This window comes from Meles meles, chromosome 1, assembly GCF_922984935.1.
Source record: "Meles meles chromosome 1, mMelMel3.1 paternal haplotype, whole genome shotgun sequence".
Classification (NCBI taxonomy): domain Eukaryota; kingdom Metazoa; phylum Chordata; class Mammalia; order Carnivora; family Mustelidae; genus Meles; species Meles meles.
The window spans coordinates 19,707,733-19,721,709 of record NC_060066.1 but is presented as its reverse complement, the minus strand read 5'-3'; the positions used below and the strand labels follow the sequence as shown (position 1 = coordinate 19,721,709).

The window sequence follows — 13,977 nt, the reverse complement described above, 5'->3', positions numbered from 1 at the left end:
GGTGACCCTCAAAAATCTGAGCTATCATTAGTATTGAACTGTTCAGTCTCTCCTCCACAGACATACAGTCTGGGCTCACGCATATCAGACTGTGTTCTGTGTTGAAAATGTTCTGCTGTATAAATGTTCAGCTCCGTAGGCATGCTTACATATGGGGGGTAGCATATGTGAGAAGCGAAACATGCTGTGTTTGGGTGTTAGCGTGAAAGCAAGTTTATGTTGACAACATCAGAACAGTCAGTGGAGAGGAAGAAGAGACGAAGAATTTACCCTACCTGAACGTAACTCCGAATGCTTTTGGCTATTCAGGGAATGCCGGGTGCTAAAGGAGAAAAAGGAGAGACTGGCCTTCCTGGCCCACAGGTATGAGTTTTACTTTTTAGTCTGTTTAAAAAAAAAAAAGAAAAAAAAAGTGCTCTTAGCTTTGGGCGCCTGGGTAGTTCAGTCAGTTAAGCGTCCAAGTCTTGATTTCTGCTCAGGTCCTGATCTCAGGGTTGTGGGATCAAGCCCCACATCAGGCTTCATATGGAGCCTGCTTAAGATTGTCTGTCTCCTTCCCCCTCTGCCCCCTGTCAAATGCTCTTAGCTTTAGAGCCTTACCAAGGTGGGGGGTTTTGGGGGTGGGGGGAAGCTGTAGCTTCTAAAGTTAGCTGTGGTTTTAGCAGTAAGTGTTTTCTGTATTAAAGACTGTTAGTCTGTATTCATTCACCTTAGTTGCCTCTGAGAGTCATACAGATTCTCCCAAGGACAAGCCTTGTGGGGGACATTTCTTTCATACAAATCATTTCTGGATTCTGAATTCACCTTTATGCTATTAAATTGTTTGGAGCCCTTGATCTATTTCAGGGAAGGTGGGTAGAAAGGCAATTGATTTCCAATTTCTGTGACTCTTAACTTTTTTGGTCCTTGCTCTACCTAGGGTGTCCCAGGAGGCATTGGTTCACCAGGACGCGATGGCTCTCCAGGCCAGCGGGTAAGGGCCCAAGGTTGTTAGCACATTAGATTCCTTACCAAGACATTCCTTGTTTCTGATCATTTTCTGTGCAAGGAAGTAAAACTAAGTGGGTTTTTCCTTATTATTCCTCTGTGTATCTACATTCTGCCTATCCTGTGTCTCTTTCCCCTCATTGACCTCTTCCATTAGTTTCATCTTCATTAGTTTCATCGAAACCTGAGAACTTTTATCCAACCTTCCCAAATCAATGACACCTCTTTCTAAATGTTCCTATAACCAGAATGCAACTTGCACTGAATTATGTGCATTTGGTTTAGCAGATTTTCCAGTTTTTTCCAATTTTCTAGGCACAAATCTAAAGGAATCAAGGATCATAAGAGTTGAAATTTAAGCATTATGACTATCCACGGTGTTCTTCATTTATTTGATATATGTCAATTATCTAGCCTTTTAGCCTATCCATATGGACAGCAATGAGGATAGGAAAGCTATTGCAAGCAGAGAACAGAATCTATAAAGGCATGAAGATGAAGAGAAGGTGGGTCATTTCCAATATTGCACGGAGTTCAGTGTGTGAATACTGAACTACTACTCTAGGGAGTAGAGTGCAGTGTGTGAATGTGTGTGTGCATATCTGTGTACACACACGTGCGCACACTTAAATTTGGAAAGACTATCAAGAAGTGAAGCTGGAGAAGTAAACACAAATTCAAGTAAATCTTCTTTTTTTTTTTTTTTTAAACTGTCACTGATTTAGGGTATGGGAGGCTCTACAGTTTCCCTCAAGACAAAATTATATGGAGTGGCAACCATTTAGGTCCAATCCAATGAAGGCCAGCACATTTGGCATTCACTGCTTATTTTTGTTACGACTTACCCACTGGGATAGCAAGTGGCTGGAAGACTTGTTTGTCTATTCAAACAAGACCAGCCTTTAGCTCAGGGTGGCTATATGGCTCAAAATATGGAGATTGTTTTTTCTATAGAAATGTAGGTATGGGGCCTTAAATTCCTTCCATGTTCTTTTTTTTTTTTCACCAAACTTTCATTTGCTTAAAAATCTCAGTTTGCCCATTAAATGGAACTACTCAGTCTGTAAATCATGTACATGTAACTGTATGTAAAGGAGGCATTCTCTAAAAGTTAGATTTATGTAGGTTTCTTGTGTATGTGGAAGGAGTATTTAGAAATTTTTATATGTTTTGGCAAAGGGCTTAGGCTAAGATCCTGTTTGGTTACACACCTAAAATCCTTCATGATGCCTGAAGCTCTGGAAATGGCCATTCTAAAGATTTGGTTCGGTGAATTTACTTGATTTATCTATGCATGGAGATGAGTCTTGGCAGAGAACTCCCAAATCAAACATATTGGATTGGTGTTTGGATCATTTGGTTTTATAACACTTTCTTTTAAAAATTCCTTTTTTCCTTTTAAAACCTATATACCAACACAGACTTTTTATAATTATTTTGCTATTCTTCAAACATGTTTTTAGGGAATGAACAAACAGTCTTAGAGCTGTAATAAAGTGATGAGATAGCTGTATGTGGATTTTTTTGTCCTTTCTCCCTCAGTTTGGAGACAAAAAAGCCTTTCAGAATGTGTTTAGTTCCCATTTTGAAAAATTCTTGGTTGTAAATGGACTTACTGGCTTTCAGAAGATACTCGTTCTTTGCAGGGTCATGTTTAAAAAATATTGTGCAAATTCTGTGACAATTGTTTTAGAAAAGGAAAATAGTATTTCAGTGTGGAACTTTAAGGGGTGCCATTCACACAGAACAAAATATAATGGCGCCCCCTAGAGCTGTACAACATGGCAGCCCTGCTTGAGGGAGAAGCTGCATAGATCTTATTTAATAAGATATTAGTTGAGCACTTATCTTAATTGAGCACATACTATGTGCCATGTGCTGGAGAGCCTGGAGAGAGTTATCCAATGCTCCAGAGCAGAAGGATCCAAAAGAAGAAAGACTTTCAATAGCTAAAGGAGGCAATTCCTAGACCATCTGCTTATAGGACATGGAAGGATGTGGTAGTGTCAGGAAAATGACTCTTAACCTGGGAAAACAAATGGGTGTTCTTCAGAGACAGCAGAGAAAGAAGGAAAAGTGGATGAAAACAGAGTCATTTAGGTGGCTCTGATCTATGGGGGCTTAAGGAAAGTAAAAGGTCTAAAATAATGAGTTACTGAGCAGGATTATAAAGTAGGAGGTCCCGAGCCAAGATTTATGGGGGTCCCAGCAGATCCGGGACACAGAGCACCTTGATGGAAGGCCAGGTCTTTCTGGGACAGCATGTCTCCATGGCTCGGCAGTGGGAGACAGGTGTCGCTGAGAGTCCTAGGGACAAAACTTCATGATTGTTCCTCCTCTGCCTTGGCCATTTTAAAAGGCAAAGCAGAAAATAAGAGAAATAATAACAACCAAAGTATAGAACAGGCACTGGATGCTGAGGCTTCCCGCTGAAATGCCTGAAAAGCCACTTCCAGAAAACCGTCCAATTAAGGCTTGACCGCCCAGGGAATCAGGAAGGCAGAGCTGTGTTGTCCTTTCATCTCACTACCAGCTGAAATCACTTCCTGTTGACTCACCTTCATGGCCCCTGATCCTGAGTGAGGAAAGCCCACTGTAGACAGAGAAGGGAGACGTTGGAATAAACCTGATTGATGGTGTCCAACCCGTGCCTCTCGGTCCTTGGACTATCTCAGAGGTGAGAGCAGGAGGCAGGCTGAAGAGCAGTGGGCTACTCCTTCCTGCTCATCCATTGTTTTTTTTCATCTCTGTCTTCTCTTGTTGACAGGTAAGAACTCCCAGCCCAGAGGTAGCACCCTCCCCTCGACTCCCGGCGTAGGGAAAGATTAGCACATCTTTCCTAGAGCCGGTGTCAATGTTATCCCCCTTAATTTGGCCTGGAAGGAGGGAGAGCTTAGCAAAAATAAAAGCGAAAAGATTAAACATCTCCTCTTTAAACAGGGAACATGTTTTCTAATGTTCCTGGCTTATTCTGGCTTTTCCCAAGGGGAATCTTTGACTCGTAGAGACAACTCATACTCGGCGCTGGGCCTGGGGCCATAAGCTCGTCCAGCAAAAGTTGGACTTCTTCACTAAACAAGTCTTGGCCTCTTGCTGGCAAGTGACAAAACATGGTGCAGGGCCACATTTTAAAAGACAACAGTGGCTAAGAGAGGAGGTCTCAAATGTTCATGCCACAAACAAGAAATGGTCACCATGTGTTGGATGGAGGGGGTAGCGGAGGTTATGGTGGCAATCATTTTGCAATATATAAATGTATCCAATCAGCACATGGGTACCTTAAACTTATACAGGGTCATATGTCAATTGTGTCTCAGTAAAGCTGAGAAGAAATTGTATATTCAAAAAATAAAAAATTTAAGAAGGTAACTATGTATAACAGCTCAAGTCAAGACTCAACAGTTGGGTGTAGACACCTTCATTCCCAGCCATTCTGGCCAACAACATTCGGGACACCTCTTTCTTTTTCATTATGTGTCTGGCCACCTCCCCCTTCTTCCTCCCTCTTCTTTCCTTGGTGTCGGTGACCCTAGGGCTCTCCTGTGATCTTTGAGCTCCTCTGATGAAGGATGGGTCTCAGCCTCCACCCTAGACATCCGGTGGTCCTTGGCAAAACAAGGAAGAACAGGCAAGGCAGGGAGGATAAACAGAAGAAATGAGGGTATGAACAGAAAAGGGAGGAAAACATAGAAAACACGACCTCTTTTCCAGTTCTAAGGTTCGCTGATGTCCAAGACCATGAGCTTTCTATCAAACGCTCCACATAGAAACTGTAAAATTTATTATTTTCCAATTCTTAGTAGGGTTATATAAAAACACAGAGAGACAAGAAATAAAAATGACAAGAGATAGAGATTTTATGGCACCTGGAAGATAGTAATTCCTCCATTGTTTGAATACAGAGGGTTTTCATTTTTAAATTCCAAGTGAACTGAATTTGGAACTCTTCCTTTGCCCCAGGTTACTGTTCCCTGCATTTCCATGCCATAACCACAGCCTTCCTTTCTCAACTACAAAAAATGACATAGTAAAAAAAAAAAAAAAATTCTTCTGCATATGAATTCTGCTGAACTTGCGAGGTTGTGAAAAGCAGGATGGGCTGGTGGTGGATATGATAGATTTGGGCCACTAGCCAGGCCTGAGTTTGAACCCTTACCATAATGACATTGGACCGGTTGCTTACTATTTCCAAGCCTCACTTTACTCATCTGTGAAGCAGAAAAAATATTTGACTCCGTAGAGTTACTGTGGGAATAAATTCATATAAAGAATTTCTATATAAAAATTTAATTTTGGCTTATCTTAATATTCACTGTTTTCAATGTGAACCTCATAAGTCAGGACAGTATACTATTTTATAATGCCTGTACTTGACGTATTAAGATGCCTTAGAATATTTTAAAGAACTATAAAAAAGAGCCTGAAGAAAAAGCAAAGTGTTTGTTGCTTTTGTTTAACTTTCTTGGATTCCACGTTGAAAGGACACTTGGAACATGCTTCCTTTTGATGTGGGTTCGAGTTCGATGTATACAAAGGCCTTTTTTGTAATGAATGTCCCGTTTCATCAAAGTGAGTTAAAATATCCTTGAGAAATGGAACTTGAGTCAGTTATCTGGATTTAATTCCTGTCACCAATGTTGAGCAGTGATGAGAGACTGGTCTAGGGAATATTTTGTTAAATATGAAGATTCAAGATAATATCCCCCTTGAGTATCTTCCTCATTCAGAAGAGGAAATGTTTAGCCATCACAAAACTAGTGGGGAGGATGATTTGATTTTCCTTCTAGTGAGTCTAGACAGGTTTTGGTAAATCATCCGCAGCAACGACAGACAGTATACACCATTGGAACTTCACAGATTATCTGAATAAAAATGGCAGGAATCGTTATTACTAATCATTGACTAAGCGCAGGTGCTTTACAATGTGATGTTCTGTAATGCTCAGAAGGACCACGAAAGCCAAGCCCTGTTACTCCACTGTATAGACGAAGAATCTGGAGCTTTAAAAAAAAAAAAAAAAAAAGGCAGCACAATGCCATTCAGCTAGCAAGTGTTGGAGCCAGGATTATGGTCCATCTCTCTGGTTCCAACACTGAGCTCTTTCTTTCCACAAAATTCGGTTTCATAAAGGCCACTGGGAGGGCGCCTGGGTGGCTCAGTGGTTTAAGCCGCTGCCTTCGGCTCAGGTCATGATCTCAGGGTCCTGGGATCGAGTCCCGCATCGGGCTCTCTGCTCGGCAGGGAGCCTGCTTCCCTCTCACTCTCTCTGCCTGCCTCTCTGCCTACTTGTGATCTCTCTCTGTCAAATAAATAAATAAAAATCTTAAAAAAAAAAATAAATAAAGGCCACTGGGAGATTTTGTTCATGTAGGAAAGTCTTCGATTCAAGATGTTTAATAAACAGGATGGAAGATATCTTGCCTAGAATTTGGGGGCTGGAAGAAGCCAGTTTGGGGTACTTGGTGAAGAAGAAGTTGATAGTTTGCACAGAGGAATAGCTTTCAACTACTTTTCATGCTTATTTGGATGGTGACACATCTGGGCATGGTTGAGAGCAGTTACTTGGGGAATTTGTAATATGTTTTAACCGGTTTACAGACACTCCTGTTGGAGCCGAGGGCATGGATGAAATCTGCCTTGTTCTCTGGTCTCAGGCCATCCTTCAGGGTCAGGCCAGATGCTTAATATTTGCAAACCAGTGGTTCCCCACCATAAGGGATCAAGGTATTCCAAGTTTTGCTTTGTTTTGGGGCACACCAATTCCTAGGCTTCGACCTCAGAGAGTCAGATATGCAAGGTCTTAGGTGTGACTTTGGAATTTATAGTTTTAAAAAAAGCTTAATGCTTCTGGGACGCCTGGGTGGCTCAGTTGGTTAAGCGGCTGCCTTCGGCTCAGGTCATGATCCTAGTGTCCTGGGATGGAGTCCCACATTAGGCTCCTTGCTCGGCAGGGAGCCTGCTTCACCCTCTGCCTCTGCCTACCTCTCTGCCTACTTGTGATCTTTCTCTCTCTGTCTCTCTCTCTCTGACAAATAAATAAATAAAATCTTTAAAAAAAAAAAAAAAAAAAAAAGCTTAATGCTTCTCAGGTGCCTGGGTGGCTCAGTGGGTTAAGCCTCTGCCTTTGGCTCAGGTCATGATCTCAGGGTCCTGGGATGGAGCCCCGCATCGGGCTCTCTGTTCAGTGGGAAGCCTGCTTCCCCCCTTCTCTCCCTCTGCCTGCCTTTCTGCCTACTTGTGACCTCTGTTTGTCAAATAAATAAAAAAAATCTTTTAAAGAAATAAAAAGCTTAATGCTTCTCATAATCAGCTGGGAGTTAGAATCACTGGATAGTATAGTGGGTTAGGCCTATATTATGGCTAAGTAATTCCTTGCACAGAATTTTAATTCTGTTTTAATTAATTTAATTCTGTTTTTAATTCTGCTTTAATTCACCCAAATCATCACTTCAGGTTACTAAAAATACATTTGTATTTCTCTCTATATATACATTAAATTACATATGTAATATATACATGTATGGACATATTAAGTGTATTGTGCATATATATGTAAATATGTGCACGTTTGTTTATCTGTTTATAGGTACACAGAGATACTGTGTGTGTGTCTGAAAATTTCCCAGGGTGGCTCAACATGGTACCACACATAAGGACTGATTTTGGGTATCGAGGCTGGGCCAGTGTTTACAGAGTCTGTGGCTGTTGGTGCTTGGCCTCTTACTCTGGTGGTTGGGCGTAATCCTTTGCTGCAAGTAGCAGCCTTATTTCTTATGGCTGACTGCCTTGCTGGGATGTCTGCTCGTGTTCACAGCAGTCCAGACCCATGCCACAGGGTGGAAATCATCCAGCATGAGTTTCTTCAAGTGTTTTCCTGACCCTCACTGCTTGGGTTTGCTTCCTCTAAACAAACTCATCGGATGCCAGCTGTGTGGAGAGCCCACTCTACCTGACAGTGTGGTGTAAGTCAGAGGACATTAACCATCGGCATGTTCCAGTATCTGGGCTTAATATCTGTGACTCACCATTGCAGGCTTCAGAAAAGGCATGGGTGGTGTGTATCATGATTGAGTCACGAGTTCTGAGCGCCATGTGATAGCTGCATAAACATAAATATTCTAGCTTTGACTTTAATTTTAATTACAACACTCTTTGTGGGCACATCGGTTTCAGCTGCTAAGTGCCAGAGACACAGAACTTAGAAACTATAAAGTTTTTTAAGACCCTACAGGAAATTTGTATATATATTCCAAAGCAGGGCAAGGGAACAGCAAAATGGACATTAATGAATGGTTAACTAAATGTCTGTAAAACAGTATACTTTGCCAGTTTCAGCCATAGGTAAATTCAGTATTCATTCAAATACCAGTGATTTTCGAAAGCAAATGGTAGGGCTAATTTCCCTTTGATGATAAATCACAGCCAACCATAATTTAGTAACTTGCTCATAGCCACCTCTTTTCAAAAACAAATTATAAAAATCCCTTCAAGTTTTTAGAGCAAAACTCATTTTTAATGTGGGTTGTGGGTGCATATTAAGATATTGAGGTGAGAATCTCAGAAAAAGAAAAATGTCTGGAGATATTTGTGTTCAAAAACATGCCTTTTTGTGGGTGACGGACTTCAAGCTCTTGAAAAATATATTTGTCAGCTTAAGTGAATGTCTACATTATGCTTATCACTTACTTCTTTCCCTGCTATTCATTCTTCATTGTGTACTTGGGTTTCCACTTTTTATGAGGGCACTTAACCCACAAGCACACATCTTTCCAGACTGGCTAGCATATATGAAATGGAAAATTTATAGATACAGAAATGTTCTGGGAAATGCAAACACATTTTGAGCTGGGTTGAAGACCATCCCTCCAGTGAGCTTTGATCAAGATTAAGCTGAATCACAAAGCTAGAATTTGCCATTTATTTTGCTTTGTAACATGCAGACATTTTACAGAGTTTTTCTTTTCACCAAGTTTATTGCATATATATATATATATATATACACTATATATAAATATGTATATTGCATATATATATGTATATATATATACACTATATATAAATATGTATATTGCATATATATATATGTATATATATATATATATATACCTGCTGCCCTCGCTCCTCACCCTGAGATGAAGAGATGAGAAGGGGGACCCGAGCCCTGGCTAAGCACTGCCCGGCTTGCAAAGATGGGCTGAAACATGGGATTGCAGCAACCCATGAGCAGGGAGACTCACGCGGTAGCCCACTCCTCCCAGGTCCCTTGATTTAAACATCTCTCGGCTGAAGCCCTCTCTCCCTTCCTATGCCAGGATGAGCTGTTCTTCCTACATGTTCCCATGGAACTCTTTCACCCATTGTCTTAATACTGTCATTTTCTATCAATCGTTGCCTATTGGCTTTGCTCAAAACCATAAACTCCTTGGAAAGACAGTCTCGCTCATCATCAGCTATCCAGATCCTACCAGAACGCACAGCACAGAGTAGCTTTCAAATACTTATCTAATGTGACAAATGTGTGGCTTACAATTAAAAATCTCTCAAAGGTAAATTTACTCGTGTGATCAAAAAACTAAAATGTAAAACGATTTACACGATGAAAAATGTGAAGTTTTTATTTTTTTAACTTAAATTCAATTAGCCAACACATCATATGTCATTAGTTTCAGAGGTAGTGTTCAATTATTTATCAGTTGCATATAACACCCAATGCTCATCCCATCAAGTGTCCTCCTTAATGCCCATCACCCAGATACCCCATCCCCCCGACCTGCCTCCTCTCCAGCAATCTTATTCTTGAACTGTTCTGTCTAAAAATTCTCGATTGTTCACGACAATCCATGAAATAAAATGCTAGAGTAAAATGCACTGTTGTAGACACTGTTGGTGCCCCCATCAGATCCCACTTTCCTGACAGGTATATTCCATCGCTAAGCAGCTACAGATGCTGACTGGTAAGGATTCAGAATTGGCCCTTCCGCAGAGAATTGCTCTTGAAAATGGCACCTTGGCTCCAGTCCATGACTAAATGATATGGGTGAACAAAACCTGACACGGGTCACTGTGGGTTGTAACTCACTGCAGCTCCCCCCATGGGATGAGCTGATGGCCAACTTCAGGCAAAGCCAATTCTCATGCCTCTTCCCCAGCCTTCCCCTGCCTCCTTCACTAGCTGGCTGGTTTCTTCCAAGAAGAGTCCATCTGTAAACCAAAGGCGTGGCATCCGGGTCTGCCTCTAGGAAACTACCCCGATGATATTCACCAAAATGAAATTTCAGCTTCTGAGGGTACAGGACTCCTGACCCCTTTCCTCTGTGCTCGTGGAGGGCTCAGGGACAAGGGCAGATGACACGGCACTTCCTCCCTGCCCGTTTCCAGACTAGTTATATCCGAGACCGATGCTCATTTAGTCAACAGGATGATCAGAGCCCTTCTTCCAGGAGCCCCAGTGTGGTTCAAATTAAACGTGTTAGGACCTATTTTGTGCCAGCAGTGTGCTAGACAAACATTAGGAATGGAACAAGGAATAAAGTATAGCTTCTGCCCTCTCAGCTTCTGGTAGGTAGAAGAACACGAAGTGAACAAACGTCTTGTCTAGTACCCACTTTGGATCACACTAAAGCACTGGCCCCTCTGCCCAATTTAGCTTCTGCTATGGGAGCGCATTTCTCTGTCCTCCCTTTCAGGGGAGTCAGATGTGGGGTGTAGGAATCAGGTGAATGCAGAACGGCTCACAGGCACGGCCTTTAGTGCCTGGGGGAGACTTCCGGCGCATCACAGCTTTACCATCTCCTTCCGCGTGACCCAGGGGCGGGGCGTCGGTGTGTTCCCTCCAAGAGTCAAATCGCCCCTGTGTCTTGGGGCGGGCCTCGTGTTGCAGTGCTGATGGCCCAGTGTCGTGTGGGCTGTGTGTCATGTGGGAGTCACACGGGTCGTGTGTGCTTCCCATCCCTGCTGGAAGAGTTTCAGGGCAGGAAGCCAAAATATGTCCTTTTTAAAACATCTTAAATTATTGACTATGTGCCCAGAATCCATTTTTTTCTTATGTGAACTTTATTGAGGAAATCATAGATTTTTAAATTCCTTTTTAAGAAATGTATTTAATCCCCCCCCCACCCCGCGCATGCGCTTTTAAATGGTAAGTTCCCCTAACCTCGTTGGGCCCCAGCTTTCCTCCCTTATAACATGAAGGGATTGAACTGGAGTTCTCAAATCCTGTTCCTCTCTCACGTGGTCTGATTTTTTATGGCCTCTTCTCCAATATGCTGTATTTAAACAAAATGCAAAATAATTTCTTTCAGATTATGTCAGCATCAATTTTTGCTGTTTAGTTAGTAAATCCAAAAAAAAAAAAAAGGTGTGTGTGTGTGTGTAACTTAATCCGTATCAGCCTCTATTACTGCAGCCTTCTGACTTTTTTTTTTTTTTTTTTTTTTTTTTTAAGTAAGCTCTAAGCCCAACACCGGGCTTGAACTCATAACCCCTAGATCAAGAGTCACATAATCTCCTGGCTGAGCCAGCCAGGCACCCACTGACTTAATTTTTTTTTTTTATTTCTTTTCAGCATAACAGTATTCTTTGTTTTTGCACCACACCCAGTGTTCCATGCGATACGTGTCCTCCCTACTACCCACCACCTGCTTCCCCCAATCTCCCACCCCCCCACCCCTTCAAAACCCTCAGGTTGTTTTTCAGAGTCCATAGTCTCTCATGGTTCATCTCCCTTCCAATTTCCCTCAACTCCCTTCTCCTCTCCATCTCCCCATGTCCTCCATGTTATTTGTTATGCTCCACAAATAAGTGAAACCATATGATAATTGACTCTTTCTGCTTGACTTATTTCACTCAGCATAATCTCTTCCAGTCCCATCCATGTTGATACAAAAGTTGGGTATTCATCCTTTCTGATGGAGGCATAATACTCCATAGTATATATGGACCACATCTTCCTTATCCATTCATCCGTTGAAGGTCATCTTGGTTCTTTCCACAGTTTGGTGACCGTGGCCATTGCTGCCATAAACGTTGGGGTACAGATGGCCCTTCTTCTCACTACATCTGTATCTTTTGGGTAAATACCCAGTAGTGCAATATTTTTGACTGAATGTCTGAAATGAAAAAAACAGAAGTGGTAGTCAAACAAACAAACAAACAACAACCCAAAAATACCCAACTAGCTTGTATATTACTGTAGGATAACTGCTGTAACAAGCAATTCTAAAATCTCAGTGGTTTAATGCAGCAAAATAAAATAAAGTCTATTTTTGGTTCACAACCCAATGCTGTCAACAGGATAGAGAGAGGAGTGGGGAGGTCTAGTCTCTGCTCTATATGGTCATTGAGGAACATGGGGTCTTTCCGTCTTGGGAGACTTTAACTTTCAACACATGGGCTCTGAAATTGCTACAAAAGGGGAGAAGAAAGTGAAGGATTACCCACAGGAAATTTTCAAAAGCCAGGACTAGAACTGGCCCCTTTCCATTGGCCAGAATTCAGTCCTGTGGTTCCAACATGATTGCTGGAACAGGAGGCTGGGAACTTTGCCTCACACTGTGCCTCGGCAGAAAGGGAAAATCACGAACATTGGTGAGATCTGGAATCATCAGCCTTTTCTGGTTTTCAGACTTGCCAGTAGTGGAGTTGGAGAGCATGCTGGAGAGGGCCTTGCTGCCCAGGGCTGTTCCTACACACTTACCCCAGCCCCTCTTACGCCCCCTTTTTATTCCTTTCTCCCCATTCACATACCATTTCCTTTCTTCCAACCTCATCTTTACTCTCTCATCTGACACCTTGAGGTAGGGAGGGATAACGTGAATGTGGGTGGGAAGCCGTAAGGAGATGATTTCATGGACAAGACAAGAGGAAAAAAACAGCTCACTGGAAGACAGGCAGAAATTTCAGAAAGGCAGCAAGTGAGCAAAAAGGGGATGGCTTGACTTGGATGCATTGGTTTGGGATGGAAATAGATTATTCCCAAAAGAGACAAATCTCAAGATAAAATGTTCACTTCTCGGTGGAATAGAAGATGATGTTTTGGTCCATATTTTACTAACCTGTTATAAAATTCAGATTGAAGAACTTCTTTCATATTTTTAACTACTTGCAAAGACCCGCATCCACAATTAAGATCTATAACCATTTAAGAGTAACTCATTCTAGCCCTTCCTTATATATTTTCACATAAAACACCACATTCGATAATTTAGGAAGATATTTTTAGAAAGAACATAATTTGCTTTCTGCCTTAAACTCTTCCAGCATGGAATGGGAAGCCAATGTCTACTCATTTGTAAGCCGGCGATGACACACATTGAACAAGCTGGCCCAGCAGTCAAAACTATATCATTGCAACAGGAAATCCCCCCACAGTCTCCTGAAGTCACTTGCTGAAGAATTGCCATTTCAGATCTTGTAGTAATTTGTAATGTAGGTTTCTTTGATAGGTAGTCCTTTCCCCAAACTCTCACTGACTCCAGGTCATGAAAGACACTAGCTCACCTTTTCATCTTTTTGTTTGATTAATTACCAAGACTTCATCTTCTTTCTCATTTGTTATGTTTGGTTTAATTAAAAAAAAAAAAAAACCACCACTTTATGGAAACAAGTTCCTATTTAGTTTGTAAGTGGCATGTATTAGACCTAAAATTCTTACACTGGACAATTTCACAGAGCCAACAGACACAAAAGTTTTGCCAGGAACAATTCTCATGAAGTTTAAAAGCAGTGAATCCTTGGAAGTCCAGAGCAAGCAACAGGACTTGTCCCTCTCCCCAATATTAAATAGTATTAGGCACATTTACTCTGAAAACCATATAAATAAAGCAACTGCATAGTTGACACATTGTGTTTCTTTTCTCCAGGGATTTCCTGGAAAGGACGGGTCCTCTGGCCCTCCAGGACCACCAGGGCCAATTGTAAGTATTTCCACAAACTACTAGGAATTAAAACTTTTCATTTCTTTTGAGAAATTTTCTTTTACTCAGCTTTTCA

The 13,977-nt window shown here is 41.6% G+C and overlaps 1 protein-coding gene across 4 annotated transcripts in view; it reads left to right on the top strand.

Annotated features, from left to right (window-relative positions):
- Positions 1 to 13,977, top strand: part of COL14A1 (collagen type XIV alpha 1 chain) — a 226,161-nt gene that overhangs the window by 175,662 nt on the left and 36,522 nt on the right. For all 4 annotated transcript variants that reach the window (XM_046025660.1, XM_046025646.1, XM_046025653.1 and 1 more), the window contains 3 exons: positions 310 to 363; positions 920 to 973; positions 13,848 to 13,901. In XM_046025660.1, coding sequence (XP_045881616.1) covers positions 310 to 363; positions 920 to 973; positions 13,848 to 13,901 — 162 coding nt within the window. The remainder of the gene's footprint in view (positions 1 to 309; positions 364 to 919; positions 974 to 13,847; positions 13,902 to 13,977) is intronic.